General features: G+C 42.5%; 1 protein-coding gene across 2 annotated transcripts in view; it reads right to left on the bottom strand.

Annotated features, from left to right (window-relative positions):
• The window catches only part of atrnl1a (attractin-like 1a), a 247,344-nt gene that overhangs the window by 11,244 nt on the left and 214,089 nt on the right, over window positions 1-22,011 (bottom strand). For both annotated transcript variants that reach the window (XR_004575815.1, XM_010869853.3), the window contains one exon: window positions 2,416-2,530. Coding sequence is in view for 1 of the 2 variants with exons in the window: in XM_010869853.3 (XP_010868155.1) it covers window positions 2,416-2,530 (115 nt within the window). In the remaining variant the exon portion in view is untranslated. The remainder of the gene's footprint in view (window positions 1-2,415; window positions 2,531-22,011) is intronic.

Raw genomic sequence — 22,011 nt, 5'->3', positions numbered from 1 at the left:
GATGGTAGTGATAAACTTCAGCATGGAGGGATTTGGTACTTCTTCTGTTCTCCTTGATGGCGCACTGTGAAACCGGTGACCCACAAGGGCTTAGGGAAGTTGACAGCTTCAGCAGCTTGTAATCTCTACACATAGACAGATCTGTGGACAGAATGATGTGTGTGTGTGCACGTTTGAATGATTGTGTGTGCATTGGGTATGTGCAGGCAGATTGTCTATACCAGATAACAACTAATACAACACAAACGTTTACTATTTCTGTCGATGAAGTTTCTTCCATGGTGTTCTGTAAGGATACGATGGGTATGGAACTCCTCTGAGTATCTTTCCCTGAGAAGATCAGCCCTTTATCCACCTGTGCTATCTTGGGAGCCTCCGCTCTGCTGATTTCAGCATTACAGAACAATGTGCTTGAGCTTCGTACCAGACAGGACTGTGTGCGCCGCTCAACCCGGCACAAAGACCCCAGCCTCCAGCACCCATGCGCTTTAATCCCAAATTCAGTGAAACTCTTAGGATCGTAAGAGGGGGATTACTACAGTTCTGAACCATCACATACGCAGCGAGGACGGAAGCAAAAGTGACTCCATTTGAAAGTGTCACTTTCTTTCAAATATTCAAAGAATACATGCTGGGGATGCCTCTCACTTCACAAACAATCGCATCTTCTCTCTTATAGGAAGGGGGTCAGATATTGGCGATGCTGCCAGAGGAAGGAGCGATAAGAGAGAAGATGAAAACAAACAAGAAAAAATAACTTGTGCTCATGTAACATTCCTCTTGAAGTGAGTCCACAGAGAGCGGTGGGAAGGGCCTGAGCTTGCCTAAAGTGACTTCACTTCCACACTCAGATCAGTGGTGAAACAGCTCTGACCCGAGAAGGGCCTTTCTAGGGAGAAAAGAGAGAGATGGAAAGATAAAGGCAGACAGAGAGAGAGAGAGAAAGTGGGTGGGTAAGGGAGATGAATAAAACCTCTGAATAAAACAGACTCCTGTATCTCCCGCCTTTTTCTGTTTCTCTTGCCTCTCTTTCCGTGTTTGTGCTGCTAGCGATCTCGGTGTGAACTTCCAACCTTTTCCCCCCATATTTCCCATTGCTTCCAGCAGCACATAGATGAAAGCGTAGTCCTCAGCGAAAAAAGTCATTTACACAAAACCTCACATTTATCCTGCATCACCCAACAGGCTCTGCATGTTTCCATTGTAACAGCGTGAATTCAGACCATTTTTACACAGGGGTTATCGCAGAATAATTATCCTTTCTGCATGGTTTGTTTTTTGGAGTTAGGATGCGTTTGGGGTGACCATCTGACAATACGTTTGAAATGTGTATTCACCAATGTTTTGTAGGTACACTCAGAGGAAGAGCGATGGTACATGGGCAGACGTTGGACACACCGCTCAAACGCAAACTACAAAACACACTTATGCACATACAAGCGGCTTTTCTCTGCACGAGAACCTGCTTCTTTCAAAGTCCCTAACTTCTGCCACATTTAACAGGCTTTCGCCCACAGTCGCTTTTACCCCTTCTTGTATATCAGCTGATTTATTACACATGATGTGCAGAACTCACTAAGAAAGATCTGGGCTTCCAGGTATATAGAATAAAAAAAGGAACATTTGAAAATAGGTGAGCGAGTTGGGATAGGGACAGTGACAGAGAAGAAGACAGGGAGAATGTGTGTCTGTGTAAGGGGCAAGAGTGAAAGAGGGAACAATACATATTTTGATGGGTCCTGACGGTGCTGAAAGTTCGAAAGCATTGCCGGTCTCATATCAGTGACACCGTGTGCCGTTCAAATGGTCATCTCCCTATTAATTTACCTACAGCAAGGCAGGACAGTTAGCACCTGTGAAATATCACATATTCTCTCAGGAGAAACCTGAGCTCGTTTGGGCTCGGCTGGAAAACCTATCGGGGGGAACAATCGATCCAACCGCCTGTTAATTCCTCCCGGTCTAACATGGCCTGTTCTGTCTCTCTCAAAACAAAGCCCCTAAAAGCCTGTAGATCTGGTATATCTGTGTGCATCCAAACATGGATTGTACACAGGTTCTCAAATTGAACTGCCAGAAGACAGGAAATAAGACAGATATTGAGTTCTAGTTGTGGTAAAGGGGAGGGAGAGAATGAGAGTGACAAGGGGAGTGGATGAGAGAGCCTCCACCTTTCTATTCTGTCATGCTTCAGTTTGCATCTGTCCAGCAAGAAGGAGGTGAGGAGAAACTCTTGGACATGGAGGTTTGTAGAGAGAAAGAGGAGAAAGACGGAGGCAGCAGAGGAACCTTCCCCGCTGTCATTCTATATCGCAAAATGGAAGAATAACAGAGTGGCATCTAATCATGTGGGGGATGTTAATGAACGGAGGAGGGCTAGGAGAGTCGGTAAGGGAAGAGGAGACCGGTGCTTACCAGACTGACCAGGCGGTGGTATTCCGGAAGGGACTCTGGGCAGGCACAAGAGGACGGTAAGTACGCCAGCTCTGCTCCCCCAGCAAGGCTCCACCGCTATAGGTTTGGGTACACCCTGCGTAAAGACATAGGAAACATGTCAGTCATGTCAATCAATAAACACTTCCAAATCCCATTACATAGCGGTGCAACCCAACTTAGTCACACCGCAACGACGCACTGTTTCAGTAACAACATCGCAATGCTTCTTTTCCGCAAGAAATCTGCTACGATGCCCGGTTGTTGTCTTTTTGCAAAACAATATCAAAGATGAACAACACCGTGACCCCTAAAAACTACATGCAAAGACAAGATGCAAGCAGCACGTTAAAGACATTAAATGTGCCAGGAACCAGACTGCACAGCCACTATGTACCACATCCTATTGGCTGTGTGACTATGCAATAGACTTGAAATAAGTCCCAATTCCAAGAAATGGGTGAAGGCAGATCATATCTTGTCACTGGTTAGTTGGTCACTGGGCATCTATCTGGGTTACGCCGATAGATACACGGAACAAACCCCCCACCTTGGGAAGGCAGCTGACCACGCAGCTCCACCTGAAGGCAGTCATTGAGATGGATGGTCTATCTAGGGACATGAAGCGTGGAGAAAATATCCTGATTTTGTCTCTTGGGGGTGGGGGTGTGGGGTGTGGAGAGAGGACCAATCAATTTATTTGTTTCCACTTCAATGAATTTTTAGCTCATAAATGCTTTATAATGGCTTCGTCAGCACTGTATAAATGAAATTTGCAAAGCATCTATATCCGCATGTTGTGGATTATAAAGGGTTCATCTTGGCTCCACAGTGCGACTATTTTACTCGCAAATGCTACTACATATAAATGGGTGCGAATGGCAAAATTAAAGTATGCACACACTTGCAAATTTACACCAAGAAACCCATTCTGTCATAGTTCTAGTTGTTCTGCTATTGTGTTTCATTGTTGTCAAATGAACGGAGAACTACAATAGCATAATGCAACATGCAGCTCTGTAAGCCAAGTGAAACCTAGTTTAGTGAACGACTGGAATTACCTCAGTGGAGCAGGTTGATTGCGCAAAACTTGTAATAGGTACATGTAGCTTGTGACGATACACAACGTTGAAAGATTAAGACAAAAAAATATATTTTATGGGGAAAGGTGAACAAAAGTCTAAATGGTTATGATCGAGGCAGTTGCAGTTGAGCCGGCAACAATTCACAAGAAGGTGCTATCGCTAGCACCTCAGACGCTATTGCTCCACTACCCATTTGTATTGCCACAGCTAACAGTGTGAAAACAACAAAGCTTATGTTTTGCAAATTCTGTAAAGCCGAAACTAAACTTGTAGGCACACATTCATGTTTTTCTTTAGTGTGGAATGCTAACACAAAAAAATACTTACTTGTTTAACACAAACATTCAAAAAAGCATACCCAATGCAGAGATGCCTATGTAATAAAAACCAACAGAAAACACCCCGGGATGTTTCAATCAGCCATGAGGACGCAGGTGGATATTTCAGGACAAAAGGTGAAAAGGTAACTCAAAATAAATTTCAATTACATCCTACTTCATAGCTAAAGAAGAGGCTAGTCAATTATAACTCTCTATCTCAGCTACTTTTCCTTGGGAGCCTACATTTTCTTTGTGTGCACCTAAATTTATTACTTAGGAGCACATGTGCTCCTTATAAAAATGCCAGCTTAGAACCCTGTTCATGAACATAACAGTATTGTCTGACATATATCAAATGCTAATGTAGGCACTGTAAGCCTTTGAATGAAGCCTTTACAATCGAAGGGCTTTTTTAATGTAAACTGATGGTCATTTAAAGCTGGACCATAAAGCCATGCTCTCCTCCGTTACACCTCACACCTAACTTCCAAGGGGCTCAGGCCATGCGTCGCGATATCGGCCTCAGCTTCCCCCAAGAGAGGGTCTCGAGCATGTCCCTGCCAATCTACTCCAAAGCCTCTGGGATTAACTGTCATGGGAAGCATTCAAACATGGAGAGGCCAAAATCACAGCTTTGATCATTGCAATCCCCCAGTCGGGTTCTTCAGCAAATATGTGTTCAACTTAATCACATTTTATTACTGCTGTGTCAACCCGTTACATCGCCATTGACGAAAGCAGTGAACACTTTTCCAGTATGTAATAGGTTGTACAAACACACATATATACACACACACTTTCAGCTTTAAGAGGAATCAATCCCTGCTGTGAGATGATTACAAAGAGTGATGGGGAGTTGACGCTGTTTCTTGATCTTACACAGAGCTTTGCTGCAATGCACAGTTCTCAAGAACAGCACACCAGGGGGGCTTCCAGGAGAGAAAGACAGAAGAAACAGGTGACTTGAAAACTGAGGCTGAGAAGGAGGAGATGGGGAATATGCAGTGATGATGGTAGGAAAACATAGGCCCTTGAACAGCCCAACCTTTTTCTTTCCAGAGCCCCCCAAGCTCATTAGTACAGTGAAAGGTACTGGCTCATTAATATCATAAACAATGTGTGTTGTAAAACACAAGAAAAGGAACCAGGCCAGCCCAGTTCGGCTGGCCCGCGATTAGAAGGGATGAATATTGTTGCCCTCGCTGGACCCGAACCAGGGTCTGATATGTGAAAGGCTGTGTCTTTAACCACAACCACAAAGCTATATGTGTGCCAAGGGTCGGTATAGCGTCTCAACATTAGATCATTTTGTCAAGCATTAACACCACGGCAAGTATGAATATTTAGCTAGACACCATTAAGCATTGGGTTAAACTGACTAACGTTTCTTATTAAGTTTACTTCCATCACAAATAGCATCTATGAACTATATGGCTTTTACCACTGGCTGTTTTAACAGCTTGTTAGCCAGTTGTAGGCTTACATGTATCTAATAACTTACTACTTGGAATAGTCAAGATTTGTGCAATTGTTAGCGAGACTGAAGATGAACTTCACCCCAACAAGCATGCATGGATGCATACTTTGAAAATCCACCAGAAATAGTCGCAATATAACTGTTAACAGTTTTATGTTAGGCTTACTATAACGTAGCTACTGAAGGTTATAGCCAATTAAGTTGTCTATCCTGAACAAATCCTAATGCATAATTTGTTTCGAAGCTCAAACACTGGTTGCCTGCATAGCAGTCTGCGTCTCTAATCAATACGTTATTTAACAAGGGGTAGTCAATCAGTCAGTCACTCACTCAGTAAGAGACGTTCACTCTTCTTGGCCGGCTCCCCTTATGCGGTCCGCGCAAAAAAGACTGTAAAATTGTTTATAATAATACCATTCCCAATTTAAATATAAAAAAAAAGAAAAGTTAAACCTAGGTGAGCTTGAGGATAGCAATTTTATCCAAATGCTCCTGAGATCATCTTCCTTATAAGTCCTCTGAAGCAATAGCAGTTAGTAGCTGTCAGAGCTCTGTTATAACACTGAGCAGTGGTTTTTACCCCAGTATCAAATCTCAGGAAGGTGTTGGATGACCACGAAGGTCAGGGTGGTGGATCGTGTTTACTCCTGATGTTTGCTCTGGCCTGGGGAGGATCTGACAGGAGATGTTTATCGGAAACAAGGAAAAGGGCTTGACCTCTGGTCATCTAGTTTGATGTACAATCAAGAGATGACAGCAGAGCAGGATTCTCTTACATTAGGCTGGGTTATAGTACCAGCACCTGACTACACTTTACATTCCTTTATTACACTAGAGATGACACACAGACAAACCCTTTGTGTTTCAGATGGGATTGACCATATTTAAAAGGTGACCACTCTTCATCCACTGGCTTAGGTTACCGCAGGCTAACTTAGTAGGGAATTACATTATGGAAGAGGAAATTAACTTTGGATATTTCAGTTTGTCGTAGACATGCATAGAACGGTTATAAAGTCAGGTTTGTCATTTATCTGATCTGTGTTTTCCGATTCCAACAAAATGCAGCGTGAAATGTAGTACTTTTCTTTCAGAATTATTTTAGTCTGTTAAAAAGCAGCTTAACTGTGTAGGAGACACACCTGATTGGCCAGCTCAACATGATCCTCCTAGTATTTCTAGAATGGTCTGTTGTGCCACAAGTGACTGTCATCTGGGGTTTGCCAGCCAGTCCCTGAAGAAACACAAGTTCAACCTTTCTTTGTTCTCCCTAAAGACATGGTGGCAATATTGGCTGCTCCATCTGATATACCCCCTGGTGTACGTCTCGCGCGTTCTGGGCTTTTTCCACCTTCTCAACTGTTTTGGTCTTACACGTTCAATTCTTCTTTTCTTCCACCTACGCACCATCGTCTCTCCTCTATAACTGTAGACATGGAGACGTTCCTTCAGGCATTTAAGGTTCAAATATGAAACAGTGGAAGCTTTTACAAAAGAGATTAAACTTCTATAAATGGGAATGAAGGACAGAAAGAGATAGAGAGGAAGAACAAGCACGAAAGAGAGTCACGAAAGAGAGCCTAAAAGCTGAAAGGGGAATGAATTTCTGGATGACAATATGTGAGTTGCCCTTCAACCCATCAAAGTCCACACATCAAAACAAACCATTATCAAATTGGCAATTACAAAGCAGCAGTACCAAGGACAATGAAATGGCCCAACAACTTAATGTCTGATAAAGAGTGCATGTACATTCCAATTCCTCTTATTACACACACACACAAACACACACACATAGAGAGAAAGCTCACCCTACTATAGCTTTCTACTCCTTCCTTTCCATGGGTCTCGTGGCTAATAGGTTTAAGTGCTGAAGCGTACAGTATAATTACAGGGCTGTGCCTCGACGGTTTGTTTTGTGTTTGGTGGCATCAGGAAATGATAAATTCACCAGCTCTTTGTATGAGGAAATGGGTTCCCCGTAGAAAGCCGTCTCTGGTTAAACAAAGTGCAACAATACCAGAAGGTTCTTATTAAGAACGTCTGCTAGTACACTGCAATCAATTTAACGAGCTGAGAAAAACAGCAAAACAATCACTGACGTGATGTGGCGTTTCCATTGGGCGCATCATAGACAAACAGGTGCTAGATGAACCTGGCAGAACATCGTCGTTCAAGCTGTCAGGGGTTTGGAACGAGCAGCTTATTTGAATTGTTCTTCTGCAGAAGATAATATATCATACGACATGACATCATACAGCGGAAGTGAGTGTTGTTACAGAATGGCTTATATTTCAACTTTGCACCAACCAAACAGCGTTTTTTCAGTATTAAATGTGCTTTCACAATCATTTTGTTAGTCATACAAATTCACTCTGCGGGGGTATCATTGTGTGTGATACCCTAACAGAGGGGATTTTTTAAAGATGGTTTATCTAGCTAGGTGTTTGGTTTTGAATATCCCCTTTTCTCCATGGAGACAGAGAGTGAGTCTGTGACTTGGTCTGTGTTTGGGTCCTTTGATCCTGACCCCTGAACATCCACGTTCGCTCAGCTGAAACATTTCCTCCAGGAAACGACTGGTTAATGGACCTGATGCTCCTCATTTCCCCTTGCAGTGACCGGGCAAAACCCAGCATGCAATTACACCACAGCTAGACATACACAGACACACTCACACAAATGTATGTATTCAAACACACACACACACACACACACACACACATGCCACCCCACACACCGCTGACATAATTAGGTTTCATAAGGTTAAAACAGTGACATCCAAGTAGGCACATATTTTCACAGAGCGCAGTTTTGAACGCACTGCATATTCTCTTCCTTTGTCCAACCTGTAGCTGAAAGCCAGACCAAGTGGAGTGGGACACAAGAAAAACCAGCTCTGGCTGGGTGTCTAAGGGTAGAAACACTCATCTGTTTAAAAGGCATCATTAACGTTGATTCATCGTCCTAAAAGATACCTCCAGGGGGCTGTGCGTCTCCTCGCAGCCACACATATTTGTCCATATTTGTCAATCGTCATTAATAGCTATTTAATTAAAATGACACATTTAAGATGAGTATTATTAAAGTGTGGAGGCGGCGGAGAGATAGAGGGAGTAAGTGATGAAATTGTCATGGAGGGTACAGTGCCTGTGAAGTGAACCCCCGATCCCCCGCAAAAATGAATATGCTTAAAGTCAAAAGGACAACGGTACGAAACACAGAAACAATGCTAGGATTTCAGAGGTAAGACTTCAGGAAACTATTTCAAAGTACAGAAAGATTGCTGAGTTGTGCAGCTGAAAAGCATTCACATGCATGAAACACTACATTGATAGGACTATCATTGAACAGTGGTTCCAGAATCTGAGAGACATTCAGCTCCATTTGCTTTTCATATCAGATGTGGGGGCATTGTCCACTGGGAAGAGTCTAAGTAAGAGGCTAACAATAAAGTCTTCAACTTTGACATTATAAAGGGTTGCAACACAGTAAGAAAACCACTTAGTAGTTCTAGTATATAAAGGCGAACCTAGACACATGACAAATGATTAGGAACCAATTTCCTATATATCTGCCCCAGTGTTTCTCTTTTTTCCTGAGGAGGTAAGGGGCTGATCCACTCCAGTCCATGGATCATTCTATTTCACCCCACATGGAGGGAGAGGTAGATGGAGGGAGTGAAAAGAAACACCCAGAGAGAGTGTGAGACAAACCAAAAAGTCAACTTGGAACTGGCTGGCCCACCCACATACAGGATTCAATCTCCTCCTCTTCCTCTCTTGTCTCCCAGTTCACAGTCACTAGATAAAGCTCTATTTGAGCAAGGCCTGTCCTTCTAAGAGAAAAGTTTGCTAGGCAGGGTGAATGGTGGCAGAGGTTTAGCTGACTCTGCTGTAGTCCTGGTTTTCCATTTCCTTTCTGCTTGGGTGGTGCATCCCTGTTGATCCCAGAACGAAACATGGGTTTAAGAAAACTCACAGGGGCATTTCAAACTTCTCTCCAAAAACCCTGAAAATGTGGTTGGAAAAAATTGAATCAATTGTTTTAACTGTCTCAAGATGTCTCTGACTTCTCTCCCTAATGTTTTAACCTCTTACCCGCCCTCTGTCCACAACTCCCTCATTCCTGACCTGGACATATTTTACCTCCAAATTCTTTTTGACTAAACAGGTCCTAAACTCTTTCTCCTCAGAGAGGGGTCTTAACATAGTCTGCATGGCCTCCAGTCAACATAAATCTTCAGGTCACGATAACATTCAAGGTCCAAACCAGATGTATATAAAAGAGCAGAGCTACTAACAGACACTCACAAATGACCAAGGGGACACCATGCCTCTAATTGGTGAAAAGTAAAAGTGCTTGAGGTGGTTGTTCACTGAGAAACACACCTTTCCTAGTTGGTAAAAGATCAAATGGTGAAGTGGAAAACAGGACCATACTGTAGCATAACAAAGTGTACAGTACATAATGGAAAGAACAGATAAAGGGGTAAAAATAAAAAAAATCTGAAAAAGAGTGAAATATTATTATAGAGAGAAACTGTGGGGTTTGCAGAGAGAGGGATAAGTGGTCTGGGATTAGATATGTGTGATCTCTTCCTATGGCCTTATCAGAGTTTAATGTAGTGTGTAGGTCACTGGTCAGTGTCATACAGAAACCATAAATGGCAAGGGCGAAAAGGTGCAGTGCTCAAGCCATTCAAACAGAAGAACCATGCAAATCCCTGTCTGCTTGACCTCACAGGCTGGTGGTTAAAGCTCTTGCCTCTGATTCAGACATGGCTCACACTATCCCGCTTAATCAAAAGCTCATGAATACCAGACGTCTGGTTAAATCTTTCTCCTCCCCCACCCTCCATATAAAATGCCATCATATGCAGATTCCGTCTATTCTTAGTGGTGTGTTTGCGTGTGTGTGATGGTGTGGGGATGCCAGGTAGGCTGAATTAACTTAATGCATTCCCAGCACAAAGGAGAATAGATTACTCTCAGAGCAAATTCTACTTTGAGATGTGATAGAGTCTCCAATGGTATAATAATGTCACCCTTTCTACAATTTCATTAAACTGCCTTTCACATTAAACTGCTTTGCTGAATACCACAAGCCTGCAGAGGCACTTACATTAGCACCGGGAAAGCTCCGCCCCCTAGGATCTCTCGTTTTCAGCCATCTATTTCCTGTGTTCAAGAGGTGCAATGTGATTCCACTTGTCATTTAAATCTTGCTGGATTGATTGCTTTCCTTTTACTGTGTTGACTCTTGCTTTCCTACTGTCGTTCAAACATAGCATATATTTGACTTGCCGTTGTGTTAGACAAATTTGATATAGAAGACCACTTCAAAAGCTATAAATCCAAACAGTTCATAAATTATTTTGTGGCCGGGTCACGGGGGCAGCAGTCTAAGCAGGGATGCCCAGACTTCCCTCTCCCCAGACACTTCCTCCAGCTCTTCCGGGGGGACACCGAGGCGTTGCCAGGCCAGCCGGGAGACATAGTCCCTCCAGCGTGTCCTAGGTCTTCCCCGGGGTCTCCTCCCGGTGGGACGGGACCGGCACACCTTACCAGGAAGGCGTTCCGGAGGCATCCGAAATAGATGCCCAAGCCACCTCAGCTGACCCCTCTCGATGTGGAGGAGCAACGGCTCTACTCTGAGCTCCTCCCGGGTGACCGACCTATCTCTAAGGGATCGCCAGGCCACCCTGCAGAGAAAGCTCATTTCGGCCCAAAGCTCATGACCATAGGTGAGAGTAGGAACGTAGATTGACCGGTAAATCGAGAGCTTCGCCTTACGGCTCAGCTCTTTCTTCACCACGACAGACCGATACATCGACCGCCTTACTGCAGAAGCTGCACCGATCCGTCTGTCAATCTCCCGTTCCATCCTTCCCTCACTCGTGAACAAGACCCCTAGATACTAGATAACAGATAACAGAAACACCACACGGAAAAGGACTGTTAGTAAAACACAATTACAGCTGCAGAGGTCACATTAGGTCAACGCAGCTGCAGAGTTCACATTAGGTTTATTGCCAATTACCATTACATATGTGTCATATTCCCTTTCCTACTCTCATTTAAAATGAATAGGAGCGACGCATCCACAGCGCAGGGCCTCTTGCTAATGTATCATAGCCTTAACGCGCTGTGATGCTGTTGACAATGTTAACGCTTGCAGCTTGTCTGTTTTCTTTCATTCATTCTTATGCATTCTGGCTTCAGCGTGAGCACCCGTTGGTGCGAATCGTGTGCTTTAGCATTCACACATACATTTTAAATATACAGTTCTGGAAACAATTAAGAGACCACTGCACCTTTTTCTGTCTTTTCCAAAAAAGTCAAAAAGGAAGGTTTTGAGTGCGGAACAGAAGGTCTCTGTGAGGGCAGTGGTAACACCTCACCACACTGCAAAGGTTTTGTTCTGTTTCAGTCTCATAAGCACTAATTATCATTGCAATGTTAATCCCATGTTAAGTCACCTAGTTCAGCAGTTCCCAAACTTTTCAGTTGGTGACCCTAAATTACAGTATAAGTTGAGGACCACCATTCACACAGTAAGGATTTTTTACATAAATTATATAGCATTTTTTTTCATTGAGGTTAATAGATACAGGCCTATTATTATTATTATTATTATTATTTTTAAATGTTCAATTCTGTAATTTCTTTGGGACAAAAATAAATCCTAAAATGCATTATATAACAGGTCCATGGACCACAGGTTAAGAAGCACTGGCTTGAAAAAAACAAGAAAATAAAACATGAAAGCCAGACATCAAACGACACCTTTTTGGAGTAGAATACTAAACCAGAGTAGTCATGTAAAGTGTAGGACTTCGGTCACCTAACTCACTGTAAGATTCCAAAAGCCCAAAATAAGAACAAAGCAGTAGAAAGTGATGTTTTAATCACCATCAATTTGTACCCAGATCTCACAGCTGTCTGGAATACATTTTCTGTAATCCCCTTTGAGTGATAATGGGTCTCTAAACAGCTTGTGCTTTTCTAGCTGGAGAGGTGAAAGGAGGAGGGAGAGGCAAGACAGATGAAGGAGACATGGGGGGGGGGGGGCATGCAAGTGTGGTAAAGCAGTATGTTGCAAAGAAAACAAAAAAATTTATGCCGTGATCTTGCAGTACACTGTACACTGCAGTTTTTATGCAATTACTGCATCCAGAATATCAAAGTTTACTGCCGTTACTGCACGTTTAATGCAGTTTAAAAACTTTGTAAAGCATTTGAGAGAGCCCTAAGTCAGACAAACAGTCACATCGAGCCCTGATAAATCAGAAAGATTTAGTAGAAAAACACCTACTGTATACGTACCCAGACAATTTTTACATTCAATTGCATTGCCCTTTATGCCTAGGGATGACCATTTTCAAGAAATGAAATATGTATTACTGTTTGTTATGGCAGGCAATTGCATGTGAAGCTTAAAATAAATTCAGGTAAAGCTTTAAAAAGAATGCTCACACGCACCCCACACTTTTCCACTCAGATGACATATTACTGTGACATTATGGTGACACTGAAGCAAGCAAACAACCCACCCCCCCTTGACTGGATTAATCCCTTCATGAACGCCAACCCCCGCAGGGCAGAAAATTGCCATGTCCAATCCCCTCTTTCCCTCCCTGGAGAGATTGCCGGGGAAGAGGAAATGGTTCTGATCACAAGGCCGTAGCCCCCTCTGCACATTTCACAAGCCATTGACCAGTGCGCTTATACATTTGACATCCCTCTTTAGGAAGCAGCAGGCCACAAAATCTCCAATCTCCGAAACAGGCTTCTTGGCTCATTGCTGACAGATATGTATAGTCCTAAACTAGAAGGATGATTCAGAAGCACTACATGTTTTAATTAGGTCTTCAGTCGTGAGAATCGTTGCCACCTGTAAAACGTTTGCAGTGGAAATGTAAAGGACAACAACCAGATCCAATACAAATGTGTAGAAATGATCATGGAGCTTGATGAACTAATAACCACCCAAAAAAATAAAACATTAAAAATTTAATAGCATGAGGTCATCATTGGTTTTGTAATTTGGATACAATTACTACAGTAAAACACAGCATAAGCAATGACTTCCTTTCTAGATGTTTAAAAAATATCTACAATTGTAGGCAAAAAGTTTTAAATCAGTAAAATTGTCTATCCACCCTTTGGCAAAATGTGTACAATTGCAGGAATAGTTATAGTTAGTTAAACATTTTATATAATTTATATCTGAAAGGGATATAATATATTGTGAATATATTGTTGGAAACCAAGGCCTAAAAGGATGACATTTTTAGTAGAGGCTGGTTGGGGAGGCAGTGTTTTTGTTCTACAAAACTGTGTACATCGATACTATCAATAATATTCATTTGATTAATTCTTGGACCATACTATTTATGATCCAATGCTACTCTATTGCAGGAGCACATTTTAATATTGCTATAAGATTAACTGCAGCCAGCAGAAAACACAAACAACCACACATAACTGGTCATCCTAGAAAATAAGTCATGCCATTAGAGTAAAACAATACAATTATAAACCAAGTCATAGTTTTTAAACCAAGTCGTTGTTTTCTCATTTGAAGGATGTTGTATTCTCATTATGTGCAAGAGAAAACTGTACAAGTGGTATTTTGAAGTGGAGGACATTCACAGGAGGTAGTTATCATACAAATGTATATCAAATAATTTAGCTAATAAGATCATGGTCGAAATCACACTCTAGCTAACTATACTGACTAGCTAAACCAGCAAATGTTTGTAAATGGCACTGTTGCATTTCACCCCATCACAGGAATTGACCTATTTTGGATTTGAGGAACACCTACATTGGACAGGCTAGCTAAGTAGCTTTGTAGTTGGACACTGCACTTACTGGACTGGACATATTAAGAGTAGGAGATGTTTTGACCATGATCGGTTTTTCATTTGTATCAGCATAAGGTTTCCCTTATTGTAATTAGTTAATGAGACAAAGATAAATCATGTCAGAACCTTTTCCACCTATAACGCAAACAATTCAATTGAAAAACAAACTGAAATCTTTGAGATTTTTTTTTTATAACTCACAATAACCTGGTTGCATAAGTGTGCACACCCTTGAACTAAAACTTTGTTGAAGTAACTTTTGATTTTATTACAGCACTCAGTCTTTTTGGGTAGGAGTCTATTAGGATGGCACATATCGTGACGTGGCAATATTTGCCCACTCTTCTTTGCAAAAGCGCTCCATCAACTGTGCACAGCACTCTCCAGATCACCCCACAGATGTTCAATTGGATTCAGGTCTGGGCTATGGCAAGGCCATTCCAAAATGTTAATCTTCTTCTGGTGAAGCCATGCTTTTGTGGATTTGGATGTGTGCTTTGGGTCATTGCCTGGTATTGCCGTTGCCTTTGGATTGCCTGGTATTTGGAACTGTTCATAGTTCCCTCAACCCTGACTAAGGCCCCGGTTCCAGCTGAAGAAAAACAGACCCAAAGCAGGACGCTGCCACCACCATGCTTCACTGTGGGTATGGTGTTATTTGGGTGATGTGCAGTGTTGTTTTGTGCCAAACATACCTTTTGGAATAATGGCCAAAAAGTTCAACCTTGGTTTCATCAGACCATAACACATTTTCCCACATGCTTTTGGGGGACTTGATGTTTGTTTTTGCAAACTTCAGCCGGGCTTGGATGTTTTTCTTTGTAAGAAAAGGCTTCTGTCTTGCCACCCTACCCCATAGCCCATTCATATGAATAATACGGGAGATTGTTGTCACATGTAGCACGCAGCCAGTACTTGCCAGAAATTCCTGCAGTTCCTTTAATGTTGCTGAAGGCCTCTTGGAAGCCTCCCTGACCAGTTTTCTTCTCGTCTTTTCATAAATGTAATAATAAGCTATTGGTAATGTCTCTGTTGTGCCATATTTTCTCCACTTGTTGATGACTGTCTTCACTGTTTTCCATGGTACATTCAATGATTTGGAAATTATTTTGGACCCTTCTCCTGACTGATATCTTTCAACAATGAGATCATGCTGATGCTTTGGAAGGTCTCTGCGGACCATGGCTTTTGCTCTGAGATGCAACTAAGAAAATGTCAGGAAAATCCTACTAGAACAGCTGAACTTTATTTGTGATTGATCAGAGTCACTTTAAGTGGCAGGTGTGTAATGACTTCTATTTAACATGAGTTTGAATGTGATTGGTTAATTCTGAACACAGCCACATCCCCAGTTATAAGAGGGTGTGCACACTTATGCAACCAGGTTATTGTAATTTGTTCACATTATAGGTCACATTAAAAGTGGAAAATGTTCTGACATGATTTGTCTCATTCACTCATACTTTTTATATCCACTGTATATCCAGAGAAAATACCAAACAAATTAACTAAGTACCAATTTACGCTGGAATACTATTGTTTGCAGTTACATAAAAGACAACATCACTGCAATTTAGAGACTTTATTTAGTGTGTTTAGTATTATAACCAAGTATTGCTACATGAGAACTAATAACTTGACCAAGAGGTTTGAAAGCTAGACCAAATAGCAGCTATGAAAGTGTGCAAAGCCCTCTCATTCCCCCGGTGGTAGCCTTTCTTAAATGATGGATTCCCAGTGATTTGGAGACTTCCACTCTGTTTTTGTGTCGGACTAGGCCTAAATCAAACAGAATACAGCAAGATTTGACTGAAACAGTCAGTGATGAAAGGACAAACGTAGCCTTAATTTTCAAGGTCATCTAACTGCGATTCAATTGGCAAATTTGTAAAATGTAGGGTATGGGCTAATCAGTGAGTAATTGGTTGTAACTGGGATGGCGACCTCAGTTTGAATTTCTACCAAAGCTCCAAGCAACATTTTAACCTGTTCTGTATCTGTGCTTTTTTAGTAGCCTATATCACTGTGTGGTCATAAATTGAACTGTAATGAGGCCTTTTGTCAACATGTATAGTCCTATGCTAGTATGTTTTTATGATTATGTTGATTACACACACCGCCCCATCTCCCAGTGACACATCAGTCATTGTTATAGTTAAGGCTCAACACAGCTGAATCTTTTTAAAGGAAAAGTACAGGAAAACTCATGTGGAAGCATGACTAATACTTGCATTAAAAAAAGAACGGTCCCAAAATAAGTGAAAAAGGTACAAAGCACATGTTAGTCACACACCAAACAGGTCTCTAAAATAGGAAACAGCAAACAGATATCATGACTGTCAACATTAACACCCATACTGTATGGACGGTTCTCAACCCAGCCACAGTGAACAGAATAAACACCAGGAAGACAAAGATCCAGTTTATGACCATGTGAAGACCACAGAGGGGCACCTGCAACCAGATGTACATGTGCCAGATCTAAAAGCCTTGTTTTACAGACTGACTCACCAAAAGACTCTAACTTTCTAAAGGTCACAGTAAAGCGCCACAAGCCCAAAAGGTCAAGGTAAGGGTCAATGATATGGTTCATTTGAAAATAAAAAAACACAGACCCCTACCTCTCCATCATTAAAGCTTCAGAATAACTATCTAAGAAACATCTAAGAAGAGAATGTTCAACAGATTTTAGTTATGGACCCCATTCACTTGGCCTGGTGTACTGTTGCAAACCACTTCCGTCATTATGGTACATAATGCCATCAGCATCTTTCCAGTTTACTGAAAGAGACAATGACCTTCTATGAGAAGCCTGTGTATTATTTGGCCTAATGTTACATGTTCATTGTGACATTTTCAGCCATGCAAAATATGCATTGCATTTGAATATATGTCATAGGTAAAAAAAAAAAAAGAAAGAAAACATCTTCCCTTTCAATTTCATCCCAATGAGAAGATTTAGAATAAGTAAGAGGTGTTTGCCTTGTAATACACTGATGTGGTTTCAAATTAATCTATTCTCAGCCTGGGATCTGCTCGTAGCCTGAAGGGAAGTATTATGAACACAGGAAGCAGCGGCAGAATGACAGATCTAAGAAACAAAAGGAACATCACTCTACAACTCCACCATAATCTACCAGATCTGTGATCTTCTACTCCAACTGTGGATGTATTTTCTCTTCTAAACACCTGTTTGCTGTCTGAAGTGGCCCAGAAAACATGGCCTAAATGACAGAGCAGACGCTGTTATCGCTGTGACATCCCCATGCACACCCTGCCATCGCCAGGCTGGAATCGTTGCCTGCTGACGCTGGCACACTAACTCTAACACCTGTCAACACTGAGCTAGGTGAAACAAACAGAAACACACACTGTGGTATGCAGCAACACCAGCTCACGACGCCGTTGCCTAAGTGGTTTTAAGTTTGTCGTAGTATGGGAGGAAACGCTGGGAGGACGGAGCAGACATAACACAAACACGTCAGGGGACAATATGAGAGGATGGGGGGGGTCTGAAAGGTGTCACAGTCGTCTTTTCAATCCGTCTTTCATTCTCTGCTCAGCCACAGTGGGGCGTCGTGCCATTTCAAGCGCTGCTGTGAAGCGACGTGTTGGGCTGGTTTAGAGCGGTAAGGATGCTGCTGTGAAGCGACGTGTTGGGCTGGTTTAGAGCGGTAAGGATGCTGCTGTGAAGCGACGTGTTGGGCTGGTTTAGAGCGGTAAGGATGCTGCTGTGAAGCGATGTGTTGGGTCTGGTTTAGAGCGGTAAGGATGCTGCTGTGAAGCGATGTGTTGGGTCTGGTTTAGAGCGGTAAGGATGCTGCTGTGAAGCGATGTGTTGGGGCTGGTTTAGAGCGGTAAGGATGCTGCTGTGAAGCGACGTGTTGGGCTGGTTTAGAGCGGTAAGGATGCTGCTGTGAAGCGACGTGTTGGGCTGGTTTAGAGCGGTAAGGATGCTGCTGTGAAGCGACGTGTTGGGCTGGTTTAGAGCGGTAAGGATGCTGCTGTGAAGCGACGTGTTGGGCTGGTTTAGAGCGGTAAGGATGCTGCTGTGAAGCGACGTGTTGGGCTGGTTTAGAGCGGTAAGGATGCTGCTGTGAAGCGACGTGTTGGGCTGGTTTAGAGCGGTAAGGATGCTGCTGTGAAGCGACGTGTTGGGCTGGTTTAGAGCGGTAAGGATGCTGCTGTGAAGCGACGTGTTGGGCTGGTTTAGAGCGGTAAGGATGCTGCTGTGAAGCGACGTGTTGGGCTGGTTTAGAGCGGTAAGGATGCTGCTGTGAAGCGACGTGTTGGGCTGGTTCAGAGCGGTAAGGATGCTGCTGTGAAGCGACGTGTTGGGCTGGTTCAGAGCGGTAAGGATGCTGCTGTGAAGCGACGTGTTGGGCTGGTTTAGAGCGGTAAGGATGCTGCTGTGAAGCGAATTGTTGGGCTGGTTTAGAGCGGTAAGGATGCTGCTGTGAAGCGACGTGTTGGGCTGGTTTAGAGCGGTTTTTTCTCCACCCTGAGGGCTCAGGGTGTTCCTCCGACAGATACGTTCTAGGGTTTCGGGCCTCCAACACTGGGTCGTGGTTTGTTCTAGTCCTACTGCTCCTGAATCATAAATATTCAAGGGGCAGAACAAATCTGGGTTGTATCACTTATGTTATCCAGGGCTTGACGTCAACCACCTGACATCTGATTTAGTCACAACAGTAAACGCTTTGAATCGGTCGAAAACAAAAGGAGCCTGACAGTCAGGACGTTGGTGGGTGGTGTAGTTAATGTGGAGCGACAGTGAATCAGTCAGAGTAAAAGAGGTTAGTGGGCTACTGCCTTCCCTCAGCGTTCCTGTTTCCAAGCAAACCGGGCTACTGCCTACTCACACTGAATCGGCCAGCAGCAGGGGAGTCTGCCTCACTAGTCAGACTGAATGAGCGAGCGAGTGACTGAGTGTGTGGGCACTAGGGTTGTAAAATCTAGACAAGTTTCAATAAACCAGGGGAATTTATCGAAAGTTCCCGGAAATGTTGCCACCCAAGTAGGCGCCGCTGAGCAACACATCTCTGTCGTCCATCTGATTGTTCATGTGGGCCTGAAGTGTCCATGGGACCTCTGGGGGGCTTCTAACATGACAACCAAATTCAAGAGAAAACTTTGTCAGCTTGGCCTATCGTGGCCCAGTTCCCGGCTCAGAAAGTTGGGGTCATCAGGGAGCTCATTGTGGTGGACACCCAAGTAAGAGTGCCAGAGCTCTGTCTCGGCTGACGGATTCATTAGCAACACTGCAGATGAAAAAAAAAAAGAATGTGTCTACCCGGCCACAGAGACCGCTGAGAATTTCCATTTTAATCAGCGCTTCGGTGAGCGTAGCTACAATCCTATTAGGTAGCTGGCGGGATGGAAAGAGGCTATTCTGTAGCCCCTCTCCTCCATAGACGACAAATTAATCATGTCTCTAATGCTTCATGAAAGCTAAACTTTTTGCCTCCTAATTGGAGAGGTAGAGTATATCTTTCACTTTTCCCCCTCACTATTAACGGCTATGATTAATGTGTTTTCTGAGGCCTCAGATGTGCTTCAGCATCAGCTGGGAAGATGAGAGGCCCCCACGCCGCAGTGTGATAGCAAGGCCATCATTTCAGGATGTTTGCTCCAAATTCACTATCGATTTCCACTTTTTTCAGAATGCAGAGATATTGACTACAAGCTGATGGGGGGGGGGGGGGGTGTGAACACCTATCATTAAGAAATAAGGGAAAGTCTTAATAGAAAAGAATAGATAGGCTAATTAGTAACGAATGTCTGTTGTGTTACTTCATGCGTAGCCGATGCACTGGACACAGTGCAAAATTATTGTTACGTTTGTTCATTCCTCTCACGAGTTTGCTGATTACATGCTGCACAGGCATTGTCAGCTGGAAACAAAGTGATTACATGACAATTCATGCAGAAATGTAGCCCTGTAAACTGCTTATTTGTCCTCATTCCAGACGATGCTTTCCTAAAAAACTGTTAATTTAGTCCGTATAAAGAAAAGCCAGCTATGTGTGGGATTCATCAAAGTCTCATGGGCCATCCAAATAATGAAGTTCAGGGTAAAGACAAAAGAGCACCGCCAAACTCCCTGTCAGTGGTGGGGGATAAGGATGGATAAAGTTTGAATAAGCCTAAATGAAAATATGTACATTTTCACTCACTTGATACTCTGTCGTCATACTGAGCACTAGGTAGAAATGTACCTGGATTTACAAAGATTTACAAAAATCTTCCAAATTAAAATAAAATGTGAACGATTATATATAATGTCTGAATCTGTCTTCCATTTCACCTTATTGGATCTATAATGATATCTGCAAAATCAATAATCAACGCTACAGACTTAAATTGACTGAACATTGTACCATAGGCTTACTTACACAGTCACCACAAATTCAAAAAGCACATGTTTTTATGTTCGAACTATGACCTTGAGATGCAGTCATCACATGTTGCACTATTGGCTTTTCCCAAAATGTGGTCTGTGTGGCAAAGCTAAACAGAAATCAATGCAATGGAGGTCAAAAGGAAAATCAAAGGTCTATGCTGCACCTTCAACACAGCAAGTAAAGAGCAAAAGGGGTTTAGCAAGTTTAGAGCAAACTTTAGCAGGAAAAGGTCCAATAGACCTACACCTCCAGCTTATGCCTGCACAATGACATTCTTCCAGAAATGGCTGTGTAATAAGCAACAGTTTCTCCTACACGCAATTGTAGTGTTTTTTTGTAAATAATAAAAATAGTCTAATGATGGAAAAGATTAATGTCTAGGTCTTAAAATATTTATTTTCATTACATAGTCCAAAGTCTGCATAGCCACAAAGCCTCAATGTTTGATTTATTTTATGCAGTGATAAAAATAAACATTTTAAAGGGCAACTGAACTCACTGAGTTGACCTTGTTCTCAAGCTTGCTCATTAAGAAATGCAGCTGCCATGACTGAAAACAAACCAGACTATCACGTGTATTGGAAGGAGAGGATCTCAGCTGTGTACTCCCTATGTCCACTCTACTTGTCACCTCCTCAAAACCCATTGGATGACAAAGCCAGAGGTTCTTCCCCTCTGACCTGCATCTCCAATAACGTTTGAGAAAGACTAGGAGACAAGTATTGAGAAACTAAGACATGAGGAGTGGGAAATTAAGCTCTTTGCTGTGTTTGTTCTTTGCTGATTACTTGAGTGCTGCCAGCTGTGGGCATCTTCTGCGACACAGTCAAGTGAAAAATAAGTACACCCCCTGGAAAGTTGTCTTCTTTTTTTTTTTCTTTACATATTTGGACAAAGCAATATTTGTGCAAGATTCCAACCACATACTGTACACTGATTAATTTAACTCAATTTAGCAAATGACACAAAAAGGTTTTAACTTTGAAACCATTCATGTAAATAAACAGAAATGCATTTTAAACATGAAAAAGAAACAACCATTCCAAGAAAGGGGTTATTTACTTTTTCACAAGCCTGTATAACTCATCTCTCATTGTGTAGAACTAAATAATCCACCCCCTATGCCCTCCATGGTCACATGGTACCGGCGGAACCCTGAGGGTGACTTCCACACACTTTTGACTCAACTATTTATTTTTACACTTTTCATAAAAAAGGAAGCATGAAATTCAAATGCATATGTCACTCCTATCGTTTAAGATTAAATAAACATCAACGCCAATTGAACGTTTTATTTATGCATTAGCTTCTATGCATTAGTCGGCAGGCCCTCATTACACACCCAGCGCCTATTTCACTGGTACCAATTCATTTACAAGTGCTTGCTAGGCAAAGCCCCTCTGTACCTAAGCTCACAGGT

This window comes from Esox lucius, chromosome 6, assembly GCF_011004845.1.
Source record: "Esox lucius isolate fEsoLuc1 chromosome 6, fEsoLuc1.pri, whole genome shotgun sequence".
NCBI lineage: Eukaryota > Metazoa > Chordata > Actinopteri > Esociformes > Esocidae > Esox > Esox lucius.
The sequence above is the reverse complement of the archived record's forward strand: the minus strand, read 5'-3'. Positions and strand labels throughout refer to the sequence as shown.